At 42.0% G+C, this 17,869-nt stretch overlaps 1 protein-coding gene across 1 annotated transcript in view; it reads right to left on the bottom strand.

The window, feature by feature from the left end:
* DSCAM (DS cell adhesion molecule) overlaps positions 1–17,578 on the bottom strand; it is a 672,449-nt gene extending 654,871 nt beyond the window's left edge. The window contains exons 1-2 of the mRNA XM_028126500.2: positions 17,557–17,578; positions 16,991–17,308 (exon numbers count right to left, since the gene is read on the bottom strand). Of these exons, the coding sequence (XP_027982301.1) occupies positions 16,991–17,308; positions 17,557–17,578 (340 nt within the window). The remainder of the gene's footprint in view (positions 1–16,990; positions 17,309–17,556) is intronic.
* Between the last annotated feature and the right edge of the window lie 291 nt (positions 17,579–17,869).

Raw genomic sequence — 17,869 nt, 5'->3', positions numbered from 1 at the left:
ACATATACCAAAAATAAGGGTAACTACTATGAGGCGATAGAATACAGCTCTAAAAATGAAAAATAAAAAATATTTTTTTAAAAAAGGGATTGATAAGATGTTGGTTGAAAAAGGGAAAAGAAAAATTCAAAAAAAAAAAGAAAGGAAGAAAAGACAGTTAAAAAAAATAACTTTGAAAGACTAAAGAATCTTGGTAAAGAAGCCATGAATCTATGTGCAGTTTTCCCCTAGCGCTGGAGTTCTCCCATTCTCCTTGATCGGTAAACTTGGTCTTGGCTTGCTGGCTGTTCGTGCTGATCTTCTGGGGGAGGGGCCTGTTGCCGTGGTTTCCAAATGTCTTTGCCGGAGGCGGAATTGCCCCGCCCTTGTCGGTCTGGGCTAAGCAAGGTGCTCGGGTTTGCTCTCGGGAGCTTTTGTTCCCTGCAAGCTCTCAGTACAGCTTTGGAGGACCAGGGTGAAAATGGTGGCCTCCCAATCTCCATCCCGGAGGAGCTGAGAACTCGGGACCCCGCTCCTCAGTGCGCCCCCAGAGAAAAGCAGTCACTCCCGTGTCCCCGGTCTCCGGCCGCACTCCGCGCTCACCCGGCCTGTGACCGAGCGTTTCTATCTCTGGCACCCGACCCCGTGTGGAGTCTCCAAACCCAGCAGATCCCTGCGGTGCGCTCCCGCGCCGCTCCTCCCCGGGGGAGGAAGGGGAGTCTCCCCGGCTCTGCCGCTTGTGGGGTCCCTGCTGGAGGAGCAGTGGCCCGACTGGGCCGCGGATCACAGTTTATGGCCACCCCGAGCTGAGAGCCCGCGCCTCGGCTCCGTCTCTGCAGCCGGCTTCCCCGCTCCGATCCCTGGGAGCTCTGCCGCACTCAGGCAGCCCCGGTCTTTCTGTGACCCCGAGGGTCCTGAGACCACACTGTCCCGCGAGGGTTCCACCCCCCGCTTAGCCACTGGAGTGACGTCCCTCAGCGGAAAGTTCCAATTTTGTGCTCCGCGGCTCTAGCACTTGCCAGAAGCGGCCGACGGAGGCCCCCTCCCCCGCCGTCTATCCTCCCGAATATCGCCTCGGATTCACTTCTCCGCACGTCCTACCTTCCAGAAAGTGGTCGCTTTTCTGTTCAGAGAGTTGTTGCTATTCTTCTCTTCAATCTCCTGTTGAGTTCGTAGGTGTTCAGAATGGTTTGATCCCTATTCAGCTGAATTCCTGAGACCAGACGAAATCCAAGTCTCCTACTCCTCCGCCATCTTGCTCCGCCCCCCGCAACCCACTGTTTTCTAAAGGGCAAGAGCAGTTCTAAAACCAGCTCATTCTGCCCCCTCCCTGCACCTGGAAGTGTAAAGTAGCTTCTTAAAGAAGTTATGATTATAGGGCACTGCCCTCCCTGTCCCCTGAAGACAAAGGAAGAATTTTCTGACTATAAAGAAAAAGAGTTTAAAAAAATCAAGAAAGGCAACCTCTCCTGGGAATTCTTAAAAACTAGGTGACAAAGTAACTCTGCATAAGTGATTTTTTTTTTTTGACAGTTGCAAAACAGTCTTAGAAACAACTACTCCACTTCCCTTGGCTTAGGGAAGGATGCTGCTTAGGGAGCCTGCCTCAGCATCTCCAACAATAGGAGTAGCCCTAAAACTCTCCGAGAGAACATCCATGAGCTAGACGTCTGGGTTAGATGCAGGGTGGCAGTGGGGTTCAGGGCCCACCCTGCAAGCCCACCTGCCTGGGTTCATAGGGAAGTCCATCCACTCCCACAGTGAGTGAGTGCCCTCGCCATCTAGACAACAGGGATTTTGATGATAAATCTACCACTGGGGGAATGCAATGACTCAGTCAGTTAATGTAGGTACAGCACTCAAGATGGTGCCTGCCATGAGCAGGTTGGGTAAGGTTATGCATACCAGCAGCCAGAACTGGATGCACACCATCACCCAACATGAGGAAGACCTTTGTCTCCAGGATAAGGAGAAATCAGGGCTCTAATCCAAGCCATGCCTCACCCCAGTTCATTAAATATGGGTGCAAGCCTCACTTCTCCCGAGCTTTATTTTCCTCAAACTTAAAATGAGGGGGTTGGGACAGGAAGATTCTCAGTCTGAGTTTTAAAGTCTCTGGTTTTCTAAGATAGCCACAGAGACAACTTCTCTCATCATCCATTGAGCTTTCTTCATGTTTTAGTCATTTACTGGACAAGTATGTGTCAAGAAAACTGGCCGTGGAATTACTTTTTAAAGAAATTAGCATACCAATGAAAATAGGAATGAGTTTCTAAAGGGTAATCTCTTAATTGGCAGAGGTGAATGTTCTAGAAGAAGCATTTTTAAGATTGGCACTAGTTCTGTGATATGCTGACTGTTTTAGTATTAAAGCATGCCCTTATTCAGAGGATTGCTCCCTAAACCCCGCTTTTAACATTAGTGTTTAATATTTTCCCAACTTGGAGAATTTTTTTTCATTCCTGTCTCAAACCAGAGAGATTTTCAGAAGTTTGGGATTCTTCTGAGACCCCCATCTGTGCACTCTATAGCAGTCTGATGCGATGTGCCAAGCACTGCTTGCCAAAAAGTCCCCAGGGCAATCGCTCAGGGTGCTCAAGAGCCTGGCCTCAGAAACATCATCATCATACACAGGGGCAGGAACTGACTTTGTACAGGAAAATACCTCGATCAGTAACACTTTGGGGAGAGCGGAGGTCCACAGTCATAGGTCGGAAAGAGGCGACAAAGAAGTAAAGTAACCAAACTCATTAATAAATGAGGATTGGGGTGTGGTGGAGGGAAGAAGACAGAGGAGAGGAAGGGGTCGAGAAGAGAAGAGGAAGGGACTGGACAACATGGCTGAGGGCCGAAGAGTCCATTAGCACAGCGAGAGGATCACCGGAGCAGGTGTAGGAATCCCATGTAAGTCTGTGTGTTTGCATGATGCTGGCTGTGAACTCTAAAATCACTTCATCTCCTCAAACTTCCAGTGCACTCCGCTTCACACAAATGGCTCAGGTGGAGGAAATTTTCATGGAAATTAAGGCCAGGGAGCCTACTTCTCTGTCCCAACCAGGGAGGAGCAGGGACAAGAGGAGAGGCCCATAGAGAGACAGAGGAAGCGCCTTCCCAGCGGGCATGCAGTCATGCACTAAATGCTGGTCACCAGAGCCACAGAGAGGGACCACGTAGGGACTTGCCCTGTTTGCATCCAAAGTCCTGCACCCTCAGAACTCCTCAGTCCAGGCCTCCCACACATACCATGGGGCACCCTCTCCCCTTCAACTGCCCACTGGTCTCACCTGCACCCTCTATCCCTCATGTCAGCCCCAAAGAGCCCAGATCTTCTTGAAGCCGGAATACAACCTGGGTGCACTGCACCCCACTCAGCACAGAAAGAATGGGGCATGGAAGGAAACGCTCCACTCCCTCACTAGATTCTTCTTCCCACAAAGAGAGACCACACAGGAAGCCTTTAAAAAAATTACTGTAGAACTTCTAACAATGCTTGGCATACAGTAGGTGCGCAATAAATGCTTGGAGAAAGAACAAATAAAAATCGCAGAGCTTCCCTGTTACAAGTATTTCTAACCCTATTGTAGAGTATAATCATTATCTATTGTTTTAAAAAACAACTTGGGTTTTCATTACAGATCTCCACCTTATTAATGAAAATGTTTCTTCCTGAGGTCCCCACAACTTAAGAAGCCAACACTGCTATCTATCAGAATATACCTCTCACAGCACAATACAAGTATCCCAGGATCACAGTAAGCCTCCCCACGGTACTTGGTTACATCTAGTCCTTACTACCACTACTTAGGGGAACAGAGACTAGGCTACAAACCTAAGATCTGGGCAAAAACTAAATGTTATTTTAAACATGATTGACATTTGTATTACAGGATAGGATGACCTAAGCCTTGCACCTTGTGTCCTAAGCTGGGCTCTCCGCAGAAGCAAGCTGGAGCTGAGGAGCTGGGGGAAAGTGACTGACTGTAGACATGATCCCAGGAGGACCAGTGAGAGAGAGGCTGGGGATGCAGGACAGGGCAGGGCCGGCAGCTAAGCCAGGGTGTGATTTCAGGGCAGTCCCAGCCTCCGTCTGATACCTAGGGGAGTTGTGAATGTGAATTACACTTAGAGCTCCTCTCACTCCATGCCTGGAGCTGGAACTTTATCCTTAGAGCAGTCTGGCGCTGGCTCAGGGTCGGTCCCAGGGCCCGGCATTCCCAAGCACTCCCCACTCGGTGCATATGAAGCGACTCCAGGACACCAACCATCCTCTGAAGGCTCTCTGTGTGAGCTCTCAGCAACCAGCACACAGAGCCAAGGGATCTGACTCAAGGGCTGCCAACTGTGTCCATGATGGTCCTCTTAGCCCTCCTTAGTCAAATTTACAAGCTTTGAAGTCTTTCCGTAAGATCTAATGTGGTAAGGGGATGAGAAGAGAGAATCCACAGTGATGTGGCTTTGGGGCAAATTCAGGCACTTTGAGTGAGCAGGGATCACAGGGCTGATGTGCATTTGGAGAACCCACCCCTCTCTGTTAGACTTCATCCTTTCAAATGCAAAGACGCCTTAAAACAGAAATATTAGTAAACAAGGAATAGTCTCATTTCATATTCTACTATGAAAATGAATTTAACCAAGTCAGGCCAAGCACATAACTCGTGGGTCCCAGAGCAAATTAAAAATCCAGGACCCCTTGTTTACAAAAGAGGGGAAAAGGGCCACGAAGATACTAGAAATATAAAACTTTTTCCTTCTTCTGTGGTCTTTCTCCCAACCCGTCATAGTGTTTTTTATTTGCTGCCCAATGTCACACTCACTGGGATGCAGGACAGTCACTGAGCAGGTGCACACCATCAGAGGAGCTCTGGATCCCACTCCGCTGGGCACACGCAGCCCACCAGCCACAGGGCTCTCTCCTGCCAGTGTCTGGGCTGATGCACCGTGCCCCAGCTGGGGATGGGGAAGACAATCTCCCTTCCCCGTTACCCCTCCCACGGTGGACAGGTGACCTCTAAGGGATTACAGCCTCCATGATAAGTTGGGGAAGGGGTGGCTTCCACCGTGCCCCACTTCAGAGCATATGCACAACTCCTACCCACACTCCTGCCCCAGCCAGCATGGAGGGTGGCAGTGGTTCCTGGACAGGGGCAGAGAGGAGAGGCCAGGCAGGGCCAGAGCACTCAGCATCAGAGGGCCAGCAGTGGTCATAGTGGGGTTAGGGAGGTGGAGCCTCAGTGGGGCTCTGGGCACCCAGAGACTGGAGAGAGGGTCGCTGAGAATCCATCTGGGGGAGGTGGCATGAGGCAGGACACTGCAAGAGCTGAGGCGCTGAGCTCCCAGAGCATGTTCCGTTGTCCCATCATTTTACTTATGAAACACAAGTGGAAAGAGAAAAGCATTAATGTTTCAAGGGGGCAACAGGAGAGCATTAAGCCATAACTCTGGGACCTTCTCAGCACTGGGCCCTGTGGGACTGTTCCTAGCCCGGGATGTCGGTCCCATGCAGCAATCAGACAATGGGGGATAATGGGGTGGAGGTAAGTCAGAAGAAAGTTTGAAGGATTGAACACTTCAGGGGAGGCGGGTCTGGGTGGCCCTCCTCTCCTGATGGGTTGGACTTGGATTGTTCCTACCCCTTCGATGCCTACATCCAAAGTGATAAAACATAAACAAACGCTCATGTGTTGGATTTCTCTGGAACACCAGAGGACTTAGGGCTGGGAGGAGGGTTGATGCCTGTCTTTCCTGTTTAGGAAATGGTCATCTGAGGCACAATGTGACCTGGAGGCACATTAGTTTCATAGAAATTGCGTTTTATTCTATTACACTTTGTAGTTGATTACTTAATAAATTGCGATGTGCCTCAAATAATCAACTACATCTTGAACACACCTTCATGTCAAGCACCGTCTAAGGGACTATGGGGATCCTAACACTTATGGAATGATCAGCTGAAGAAAGAAAATTCAGGGGGCAGAACAACTAGAAGAAAACAATCAAAGACTGATGGGCACGGGTGAGAGAGAAGGATGGAACTGGGGAGCCTGTGAGTAGCTGGTGGGGAAGGAGGCGCTTGAGCTGGCACCAAAGGACAGGAGGACCTTGAGGTGGAGAGGAAAGAGGGAGAAGAGCGAAGGTGACACGCACAGGGAATACTACAGAGACTGTGAGGCACTGGACCAGCACCTTTTAGGTAAACCGGCTTCCAACCACAACTCCTATGAACAGGCAACGACAGGCTCACAAAAATTCCCTTTTCCTTGTCTGAAAATGGAAGTAAGTTCAACCTCGGATGGTTGTGCAGATTAAAATAGAGAATGCCTCAAAGTGCTTGGCACAATGTCCAGCACATAACCACTTTTTCACTGAGTCTGATTGCTGGCAAGAGTTGCTGATCTGAGCTACCAGAAGCTGAAGGAGGAGACTTCTTTGAAGACACAGTTGCTTTGGAACCTGCAACTGGGGCCTGGGAAGGGCCCCACACCTCTTTCTCTTTGATCCTGGCTTCGCCCTTCTCTTTTTCCACAGACAGGCTTCCTCTATTTTTCTGGTCCACATGGAGGATGGAAGATGTTCAACCCCCAGTTCCCAAGCATCCTGAGGAAAGACAGATACTCTGTCAAGATTTCCATTTCAAAATCAGAAAGCAGAGAAATGGATAGAACAATCTAGTTAGCTGCTCTCTCTCAGTACAATCACCTATGAGCAGAGGTTCCAGACTATTTTGTGTGATGTTGATGCAAGAGACAGCTAAGGGGCTTACTGTGGGCTGGGCAGCACAGCACAGAGACATGCAGCTTCCAATAGCTACTGGTACTCTCTGAACATCAAGGTCAGCCAAATATTACTACTTGTTTTTTCTCAGAACAACTTTATCAAGATACAATTGGCATACACTAAAACAACACATTTACTGATAAGTTTTGACATAGGTAGACACCCATGAGGTCACCACCACAATCAGGATAATGAACAGACTCATCACCTGAAAAGTTAACAAGTTAACTTGTCCTCTGTGAACCATCCTTCCCACCCCCTTTCACAGGCAAACACTGATGTGCTTTCCATAATTATAGATTAATTACACGTTTTAGAGTCTTATATAAATGGAATCATACAGTACATACATTTTTATCTGGCTTATTTCACTTAGTATAGTTATTTTGAGATTCCTCCCTGCTACTGTGTTTATCAATACAGGACTCCCTCCATATCTGTGGTTTTCCTTTTTGTGGTTTCAGTTACCCATGGTCAACCATGATCTGGCAGCACACGGCCCTCCTTCTGACATATCATCAGAAGGTCAATAGTGGCCTCAGGCCACATCACAACGTGCATATCATTCATCTCACTTCATCTCATCACAGAGGCATTTTATAATCTCACATCGTCACGAGAAGGCAATAAGCCACAGCAAAATAAGATATTTTGAGAGAGAGAGACCACATTCACATAACTTTTATTACAGCACATTGTTTTAATTTTATGATTGTTGTTAATGTCTTACTGTGCCTAATTTATATACTAAACTTTATCCTAGGAATGTATCTATAGGAAAACACACAGTACCTATAGACTTTGTTACTATCATGGTTCCAGGCATCCACTGGGTACCTTGGAACAAATCCCCAGTGGATAAGGAGGGGGGGACTCTGTAGTCCATTCTTCTTCATCCAATTTTATGGGTAAACCACAATTTGTTTACTCATTTGTCTGTCGATGGCTTTGACCCATTTTTGGCTATTACAAATAAAGCTGCTATGAACATCCACGTAAAAGTCTTTATATGGACGTATGCTTCGGTTAAATACCTAAGAATAGAATGGCTGGAATATATGGCAGGTATATGTTCTTCTTTTAAGGAAATTGCCAAACTATTTTCCAAAGGAGCTGTACCATCTTACATTACCACCAGAAGTGCATCAGAGTCCCAGCTGATGCATCTTCTCACCTACACTTGGTCTGGCCACTGTGTTTACTTTGAGGTTTGTAGAGATATCTATTTCACTGTAGTTTTAATCTGCATTTCCTCGAAGGTTGCTGATGTTAAACACCTTTTCATGTGCTTACCAGCCTTTTACTTATTGTTCTTGCCTTATTGCCCTGGCTACCACCTCCAGTACAATACTGAAAAGAAGCGGTGAAAGCACACAACATACATCCTTTAATTCTTCATCTTTAGAGGAAAAGCAATCTTTGGCCATTAAGATGTTAGCTACAGTAGGATTTCTATAGGTGCTTTTTATTAACATGAGGAAGTTCACTTCTATTCCTAGTTTTCTGGGAATTTTTATCATAAGTGACTGTTGTATTTTGTCAATGCTTTTCTGCATCGATTGAAATGATCACATGGTTTTTATTTTTAAAATGTTAATATGGTGAACTACCTGGATTACTTTTCAAATGTGAAACTAATCTTACATTCTGGAGATAAGGCCGACATAGTCATGATGTATTACCCTTTTTCTTTGTGTTGAATTCAATTTGCTAAAATTTTGTTTTTAGAATTTTTACATCTATATACTCATGAGAGATACTTGTTTTTCTTTTCCTTTTTTAAAATTTTATTTTATTATGTTATGTTAGTCACCATACAATACATCATTGGTTTTTTATGTTTTTCTTTTCTTCTTGTAATGTCTTTATCTTGTTTTAGTAGCAAGGTAGTGCTAATCTCATAAAATGATTTGGGAAGTATTTCTCCTTGTCAGTTTCCTGGAAAAGTTTGTGTAGAATTTTTATTATTTCTTCCTTTTGTTTGGTGGAATTCAATAATAAATCCATTTGAGCCTGGAATTTCATTGTAGAAAATTTTTTATCACAAATTCAAATTCTTTAAAAGATATAGGGCTCTTCAGTTTATTTCTTCTTGAAAAAGTTTTGGTATTTTATGTCTTTTAAGGAGTTTCTCATTTCATCTAAGTTGTTGAACTTATTGACAAACACTTGTCCTTAAGTTTATTATAATTTTAATATCTATAGAATATATACTGATATAACCTTCCTCATTCTTGACATTGGTAATTTGTCTTCTTTCTTATTTTCCTTTTCAGTTTGGCCAGAAGTTTCTCAATTTTATTGATTTTTTCCCAAAGAACTAAGTTTTGGCTTCATAGAGTTTCTATGTTTTATAATTTATTGATTTTCACTCTGATTTTTATTCTTTCCTTTCTGCCTATATTGGTTTTAATTCGTTCTCTTCTAGTTTTAAGATGGAAGCTAATACCAATATTTGAGACCATTTTTATTTCTAATCGGGGTTTTTAAAACTATAACTGTCCCCCAAGCACTGGTTTAGTGGCATCCCCCAAATTCTTTCTTAGATATGGTGCTTTCATTTTCATTCCATTCAAAATACCTTTAATTTTCCTTCTGCTTTTTCTTTTGCACAGACTATTTAGAGTAGTTATTTAGTATCCTAATATTTGGAGATTTCCTGGAGTTAGTGATTACTATCTTAATTCGACTGCAGTCAAAGCACATATTTTATTTAATTTTATTTTTTAAAAACTCATCTGAGACTTTCTTCATTCCCCATAATGTGGTTTATATTGGTAAATTTCTGTGTGACCTTGAAAATAATGTGTATTGTGCTATTGTTGGATTCATTGTTCTCTATTTAAATGTTAATATTGTCAAATATTTAATAGTGTTCAAATATTCTTTATCCTTGCTAATTCTGCCTACTGCTAATTAATGAAAGAGGGGTATTGAAATCTCCAATTATAAATTTTGATTTGTTTCTCCTCAAACTTCTTTCAGTTTTTACTTTATGTATTTTGAAGTGCTGTTGTAGGGGGCATAAATATTTAGAATAGTCATATCTTCTCAATTAAATGACTCCTTTGTATTATGAAATGAACTTTAGCCCTGGTAATAGTCTTTGCTCTGAAATATATTTTGATGTTAATGTATTTACTCCAATTTTTTTATGTTTTTGATTAAATTTATTTGAGTTAATGAGCGTAGTACATATTTTCCCATCCTGTTACCTTTAATATATCTGTATCTTTATATTTAAAGTACATTTCTCTTGAGCAGTATTTGAAACTAATCTAGCAATTTCTGCCTTTTAAATCAGATCATTGGAGCATTTATATTTAATGTGCATATTGGGATGGTTAGGCTTAAATCCATCATCTTGGTTTTTTTATTTCTATTTTTACCATCTGTTCTTTGTTTCCTTTTTCCTATTTTTTATTCTTTGTTTAGAATTGAGAATTTTTTTTAATGATCCAATTTTTTCTCCTTTATTATGAAGCTTATTAGCCATAACTCTCTGTTTTGCTATAGTGATTGCTTTACATTTTATAACATACATCTGTAACTTATCATAATCTATATTCAGGTGATATTATACAACCTCACATATAAGAAAGAAAACTTACAATACTATACTTCCCCATCTCTACTCCAGGCTTAAATGTTATTATTGTCATACATTTTACTCATATATATGTTACAAATCCCACAAGTCATTATTATTATTTTTGTTTAAACAGTCAATTGTCTTTTGAAAGATTGTAAGTACCAAAAAGTTATGGTTTAAAGCAATCTACAGATCTGATGTGAACCCAATCAAAATACCAATGGCATTTTTCACAGAACTAATGGCATTTTTCACAGAATCCTAAAATTTTATGGAACCACAAAAGACCATGAATAGCTAAAGCAATCTTGAGAAAGAACAAAGCCAGAGGTATCATGCTCCCTGATTTCAAACTATACTACAAAGCTATAGTAATCCAAAAAGTATGGTACTGACACAAAAACAGACACATAGATCAATGGAATAGAATAGAGAGACCAGAAATAAACCCATGCATATGTGGTCAATTAATCTATGACAAAGGAGGCAAGAATATACAATGGGAAAAAGGCAGTCTTTTCAGTAAATGGTGCTGGGAAAACTGGAGAGCCACATGCAAAAGAATGAAACTGGACCACTTTCTTACACTATCAACACACTAAAATCAACTCAAAATGGATTAAAAACTAGAATGTAAGACCTGAAACCATGAAACTCCTAGAAGAAAACATAGACTCCTAGAAGAAAAACATAGGTAGTAAGCTCTCTGACATTTGTCTTAGCAATATTTTTTTTGGACCAGTCTCCTCATACAAGGAAGAAAAAAGCTAAAACAAACAAATGGGACTCCAGTGAACTAAAAAGCTTTTTCACAGTCAAAGAAACCATTAACAAAATGAAAAGGCAACCCATTGAATGGGAAAAGATATTTGCAAACCAAACATCTGATAAGGGTTAATACCCAAAATATATAAAGAACTCACACAACTTAAAACAACAACAACAAACACAAAAATTTAATCTGACTAAAGATTGGGCAAAGGACTGGAACAGACTTTTTTCCAAAGACACGCAGATGACCAACATGTACACGCAAGGATGTTCAATATCATTAATCATCAGGGAAATGAGGTATCACCTCACATTGCTCAGATTTGTTATTATCAAAAAGACAAAAAATAACAAGTGTTGGCAAGAATGTAGAGAATAGGGAACCCTCATGTACTGTTAGTGGGAATGTAAAGTGGTGCAGCCACTATGGAAAACAGTATGGAGGTTTCTCAAAAAATTTAAATAGAACTACCATACAGTCCAGTAGTTCTACTTCTGGGTATTTATCTGAAATAAAAACTCCAATTCAAAGAGATATATGCATCCCTATGTTACTTGCAGTGTTATTTACAATAGCGAAGATATGGAAGCAACCTAAGGGTCTGTCGATAGGTGAATAAAGACTATATGGGGTGTGTGTGTCTGTGTGTGTGTGTAAAACAGAATATTATTCACACATAAGAAAATGACTAACATAATAAAATAAAATTTAAAAAATTTTTTAAAAAGAAAAAAATTGTTTTAAGACTAATAAAGTAAAAAAAAGGAAAGAAAATGAAATATTGCTATTTGTGGCAACATGGATGGACCTCTTAGAGGGTGTTACGCTAAGTGAAATAAGTTAAAGAAAGATACTATATTATTTCACTTACAGGTGGAATCTAAAAAACAGAACAAATGAGCAAACAAAACAAAACAGGAATAGACTTAGAACAAACTGTTGGTTATCAGAGCAGAGAGGTGAACTAGGTGAAGGGGATTAGGAGGTACAAAACTTCTAGTCATAAAATAAATAAATCAAGGGGATGGAATGTACAGCATAGGGAATATAGTCAATAATATTATAATAACATTGTATGGTGATGGATGGTAACTACACTTAGCAGGGGCATCATTTCTTAATGTATAAAAAGATCAAATCACTATGATGTACACCGGAAAGGAAGAGGATATTGTACGTCCCATAGTTAATGCTTTAATTTTAGAAAAATGTAATTTATTTACCCACGTGGTTACAATTGTCACTCTTCTTCTTCCCTTCAAGTAGATCCAAGATTCCATCAGGTGTCTTTTGTCTTCTGATTGTAGGACTTCCTTTAAGATTTCTACAAGTGCCGGTCAGCTGCTGATAAATTCTTTCAGCTTTCATGTGTCCATAAAAGCCTTTATTTTTTAAATAAAAATATTCTATGGATACATAGATTTCTAGATTTACAGACTACATTTCCTTTCAGTACTTTAAAGATGTCACTTCTCTATTTTCTCACATTGATTCTGAAGGGAAATCTGTTGTCATCCTTGGTTTTGTTCCTCTCTGTGTAATATCTCTTTTTCCTCTGGCTGTTTTTAATGTTTTGTCTTTAGACTGTTCCTGAGAAATTTGATTATGATGGGTGTTGGTGTATTTTTCATCATGTGTCTTGTGCTTGGGATTTGTAGAGCTCCTTGGCTCTGTGAGTTTTTAGGTTTCATCAAATTTGAAAAATTTTGACTGGTATTTCAAGTATGTATTTATTTTGTTTGTTTTACCATCCACTCCTTTGGGGACTCTATTTGTGTAACAAGCTACTTGAAATATTTTTTTCCAATTTTCTTTTTTTTTTAAAGATTTTATTTATTTATTTGACAGAGAGAGACACGGCAAGAGAGGGAACACAAGCAGGGGGAGTGGGAGAGGGAGAAGCAGGCTCCCCGCCGAGCAGGGAGCCCGATGCGGGGCTCGATCCCAGGACCCTGGGATCATGACCTGAGCTGAAGGCAGTTGCTTAAGCAACTGAGCCACCCAGGCGCCCCTTTTTTCCAATTTTCTTTGGAATATATTTTATTTTTTAGGGCTGTTTTAGGTTTACAGAAAACTTTCGCAGAAAGTACAGTGCTTTCCCCAAAGGGATACACTCCCTTTATCCACCCTGGCAGTCTCTCTCATTATTAGCCTGTTCCTTGGTGTTATGTGTTTGTTACAACTAAGGAGGCAGCATTTATACATTATTATGAAGTAAAGCTCATAGTGTACCTGAACATTCCTTCTGTGCTGTGCAGTTCTATGAAGAATGTTCTGTATCCTCCATTAAGGTATCATCCAGAAGTTTCAGTGCTTAAAAATGTCATGGAACGCTACATCAAAAACTAATGATGTACTGTTTGGTGATCAAGATAACATAATAAAAGGAAAAAAATGTCCTGTGATCCACGTAGTCATCCTTCCTCTCCTCCCCTGCCATCCCTGGAAACCACTGATCTTTTTATTGTCTCTATATAGTTTTGCCTTTTCCAGAATGTCATAGAGTTGTAATCACACGTTTTATAGCCTTTTCAGATTGGCTTCTTTCACTTAGTGATATGCATTGACAGTTCCTCCATGTGTTTTTCGAGGTTGCATAGCTTGTTTCTTTACATTGCTAAATAATACTCCATTGTATGGATATACCATAATTTGTTTATTGTTAAAGAAAAAATTATTCTGATGCTTGTTAAAATGTAAAGGAAGACCTTATTCAGGACTATTGCAAATAGGACTCATGACTATTCCAACAGGGGAGAGAAATTTTTCTCAACTCCAAATACAGCGAGGACAAGTGGGGATTTCTAGCCAAAGGGCAGAGGAGATTAGTGGATAGAAGATTACCCAGAGGAGACATAAAGGCTAAAGGCAGGGACTGACTCACACATCAAAGTAAGATGAGGAACTTGATCAGATATTAGAGTGGCCAGATGTCAAAGAGTGGGGATGACTGAGTAGGAGTCTCACTAAAACTGGGCTGGAGGAGAACAGACAGAAGTTCAAGGTCAAAGACTAGTCCAGAAGAGGGCTCACAGGAACCTGACAAAGGTTTCGGCAAGGGAAGAGTCTTTGTTATTACCCACTCGCATACTGAAGGACCTCTTTGTTGCTTCCAAATTTTGGCAATTATGCATAAAGCTGCTATAAAAATTCGTATGTAGGTTTTTGTGTCCCCCATCTAGAAATTCAAGGCAGCGCACTGGGTCAGTCACAGGGCTCGCCTGCTTCTTCCAGCTTCTCAAGAATCACTTTCGTCTATCGCCTGATGGCCAGTCTTGACAACAGTGGCTCTGTGTATCTTATCTGCTTGTTGTTGTTTCAGAGAAAAGGGTAAATTCAGCCCCTGCCGCTCAACCTTGGCCATGAGCAGAAGTCCCAGTCAAATGCTATTAACCACAGTAAATGAAAGAAGAAAAATCACTAGAAATTTTTTTTACTTGCCTAAGGTCATACTGCTGATTACTATTTGCCGGGGGCCAGGGGCAGTACAGCTTCAAGTGGGCCGTCTGCATTCCAGTCCTTGGAACAGAAAGGTGAAGAGGGTACTTGACATGCATGTGCAAGGTGACCTAGCCTTGCTGATTCATGAGACATGACAGATGAAAAATGCCACTGTTGCTGACACCCAGGCCTAAGTCCAAGTTGCTGAAAACTGTGAAGAATGACAATTTCCCGTACTGCCAAAGAAGAGGTTATGAGGCCATTTTACCCATATTCCAGGAAAATCCCAACACCAATCAAAAGGGGCCTGAGACACTTAAGAAGACCTGATAGATAGGGCTACCCTGTGAGCCAGTCCTCCTTCTGCTCAAATCTGCACTCCAGTTGTCACTGGGTAGCGCATACCGGACACCCCCACCTGCCCTTCCGAGCCATCATCCAGTTCTATCCTAGCATCTACATGAAAAGGCTGAAACCAGATTTTCAAGCACCCAATCAAAAATCTAAAAGATTATTACAGTCATAATGTCTTCACAACAAGAAATAAAATTAAATAAGAAAACAAATTTCCCGCGGGCGATGTGACTGTCCATTTGTAAGTTCCCATGGAGGCAGCAACCATGTGCTTGTTGGACATGTACTCAGTAGGATTAGGGGGTCAGGAATACCAGCACATCAACAGCAAGAACATACTCATGTGGAAGTGGAAGGTGGTATAGCCACCAGATGAGATGATACCATCTCCACCCCCTAAAACATGCAGTGTCACACAAAAGTAATCAATTTCATGACAAATTTCCAAAATGGCAGTTAAAACAGGAGTAGGCATTGAATTCCTTTATCTGACAGGAAACCTGAGAAAGAAATAGCGGATTTACACATACAAGCATAGCCGTTTGAAGTTCCAGGTTTTTCTGTAAGTGACACTTTGTAGATTATAAACATGTTTCTATAACACATCGCTAACATTTGCAGCCTGCCAAGTAAAAGGCACTCCCTCTATCCTCCTGTTTGTCAGGTTTAGAGGTCTCTGTACAAATTTCATTTGCTTTATTTTAATTATTTGGGGTATCAACTTTTCATATCTCTTGATTAAAGCCAATCTTTCCCTTCCTTTCCTAAGTGTGCTCTTGCTCAGGTGCTGGAATTCATGAGCGTGTCCCGGAGATCAAAATGTACTTGAGAAAACGACTAGCTAGCAGGATGCACCGCAGTCTAATGTTTGATTGCTTACATCAAAGAGATCATATGCAGGAATTCAGAAACCTTTCATAATTTGCTCATGTTGTGAAGTCTTAAAGCAACACCTACTTGCTTGCTGCAGAAATTATTACAAAGCTCCCCCAGCTACCCGCTGCATAAGACAACAAAGTCACATTCTCTTTGCCCTGACATCATATTGTGTCAGGCTACTGTGGTACTTGCAAGGCGAAGCTTAAAAAAAATTTAAAACACTGTTTGCTAACTAGAGTGTAGCTGTGAGCTTGTTTTTCAGGGCTTTGTTAAATCTATAAAATGACACAGTATGCCCTATATGTATACCTTTTTATGTCTCTGAATCTCAGACTGTATTCCTGGGTTGACTTATAAGAATATAATTTTAAAAATATATAATATGTTGTTATAAAAGGGACACAGCCAACTCAGGATTTTCTCTTTGGCAACATCCTAGCAACATGGGACACAGTCAAAAATGTTAAAATGATCCTTTTTTATTTCACAAGGAAGACAAGAATATTCGATTGATTCTGTTTCAGTTACATTACACCTTAATGCCAAGGTTTTCTTCCACTTGAACTGTGTGTCCTCCTTCCATCCCTTCTCCTGCCCACTCCCCCACTGCCTGCCTGTCTCTAGGACGGGGGTATAGAGGGAGGGGGCGGAACCAGAGCAGGAAGCAAACACACTGGGTTTGAGACACTGAAGTCTGAGTCGGAGTAGCTATCAGTCAAAATACAATGATGTCTGGGTGGCTCAGTCCGTTAGGCGTCTGCCTTCAGCTCGGGTCATGATCCCAGGGTCCTGGGATGGAGCCCCACATCGGGCTCCCTGCTCCTCGGGGAGCCTGCTTCTCCCTCTGCCCCTCCCCAGCGCTTGTGTGCTCTCTCTCTCTCCGACAAATAAATAAATAAAATCTTTTTAAAAAATCAAAATACAATACAATTGGGTTACAGTTTAAATCTTACCCGCTTGCTATCACTAATTTTATGTCTTAGTTCTAGCGACATAAGGCATTTTGAAACCAAGTCAAGGGATGCTCAGACGTCTCAAAGAAGCCACCAGCACTGTCAGAATGAACTGACCATTGGGTTTTCATTAGTTCTCAGCTGATGGCGCCTTACTGTTTGTCACCGCCCACCCATCCCCACTACCCCCCCCAGCCCCAGCCCCTAGCAGGCCTAGAGGGGACAAAGCAGAGGAACTGTACTCACCAGCCTTGATGTGGACATCCTGACTTCTAATTTTCCCTGAAGGATTTTCAGCTGTGCAATAATAAGTATTATCATGGATTAAGGTACTAAAGCTTGAAGGAGGGAAGGGAAAAATTTGGAGAGTGCCGTTGGGGTGGACGTGGCGGATCCCGGGGACATCGTAGATCTCCTCGCCCGTTGCTAGGTACCATCTGAGAGACACAGGAGGGACGCCTGCAGCGGGGCAGGGCACCAGGGTCCCTGTGGTGCTCGCAAACACTACCTCTTGCAGAGATGCATTGACAAAGTAGAGGCTGGAGTGAAGGTCCTCACTGAAAACTACAAGAAGACAACACAAGAACTGGTCAGTAAGGTGCACGTTCCGAACTTGGCCTTCAGTCAACCTGGCCTCACAAGGTTGTTTTGAGAAACAATCGCCAGGTTTGACTAAAATGAAATCATTCAAAATTTCTCAACTACTATGGACAGAGAGGCTGGTACTAAGGAATAAGCTACCATCCTCACTTCATACCTTGTACACAAACTGATAAGTTATCCCAGATCTTAACTTATAATAGATTACTTACCAGCCTGTTCCCCACACCCCATTCTGCCTTCACAGTACTGACCACTACTGGGATTTATGCTGTGTATTTTGTATTCATCTGGTGTCTGTCTCCCCATGAGAACAATGTCATGATTTGTTCATGCTCTTACCCAGAGCGCAGCGCCTAACACCCGGCAGGTACTGGGTGAACAGAAGCTAAAGGAATGAATGACTAGGTCCAGTCGCTAGGACCATATTGCTCTGGTTGGGAGGTACACTGAGAAATATTCTGAATGAAATTAGTCACAATTTTGAAAAATTAAAACCTACGTTTATAGGTAAAACATTTTTAA

This window comes from Eumetopias jubatus, unplaced genomic scaffold (genome assembly GCF_037043125.1).
Source record: "Eumetopias jubatus isolate StellerSeaLion01/CBP00866 unplaced genomic scaffold, mEumJub1_p1.0 scaffold_1, whole genome shotgun sequence".
Lineage (NCBI taxonomy): Eukaryota > Metazoa > Chordata > Mammalia > Carnivora > Otariidae > Eumetopias > Eumetopias jubatus.
The sequence above is the reverse complement of the archived record's forward strand: the minus strand, read 5'-3'. Positions and strand labels throughout refer to the sequence as shown.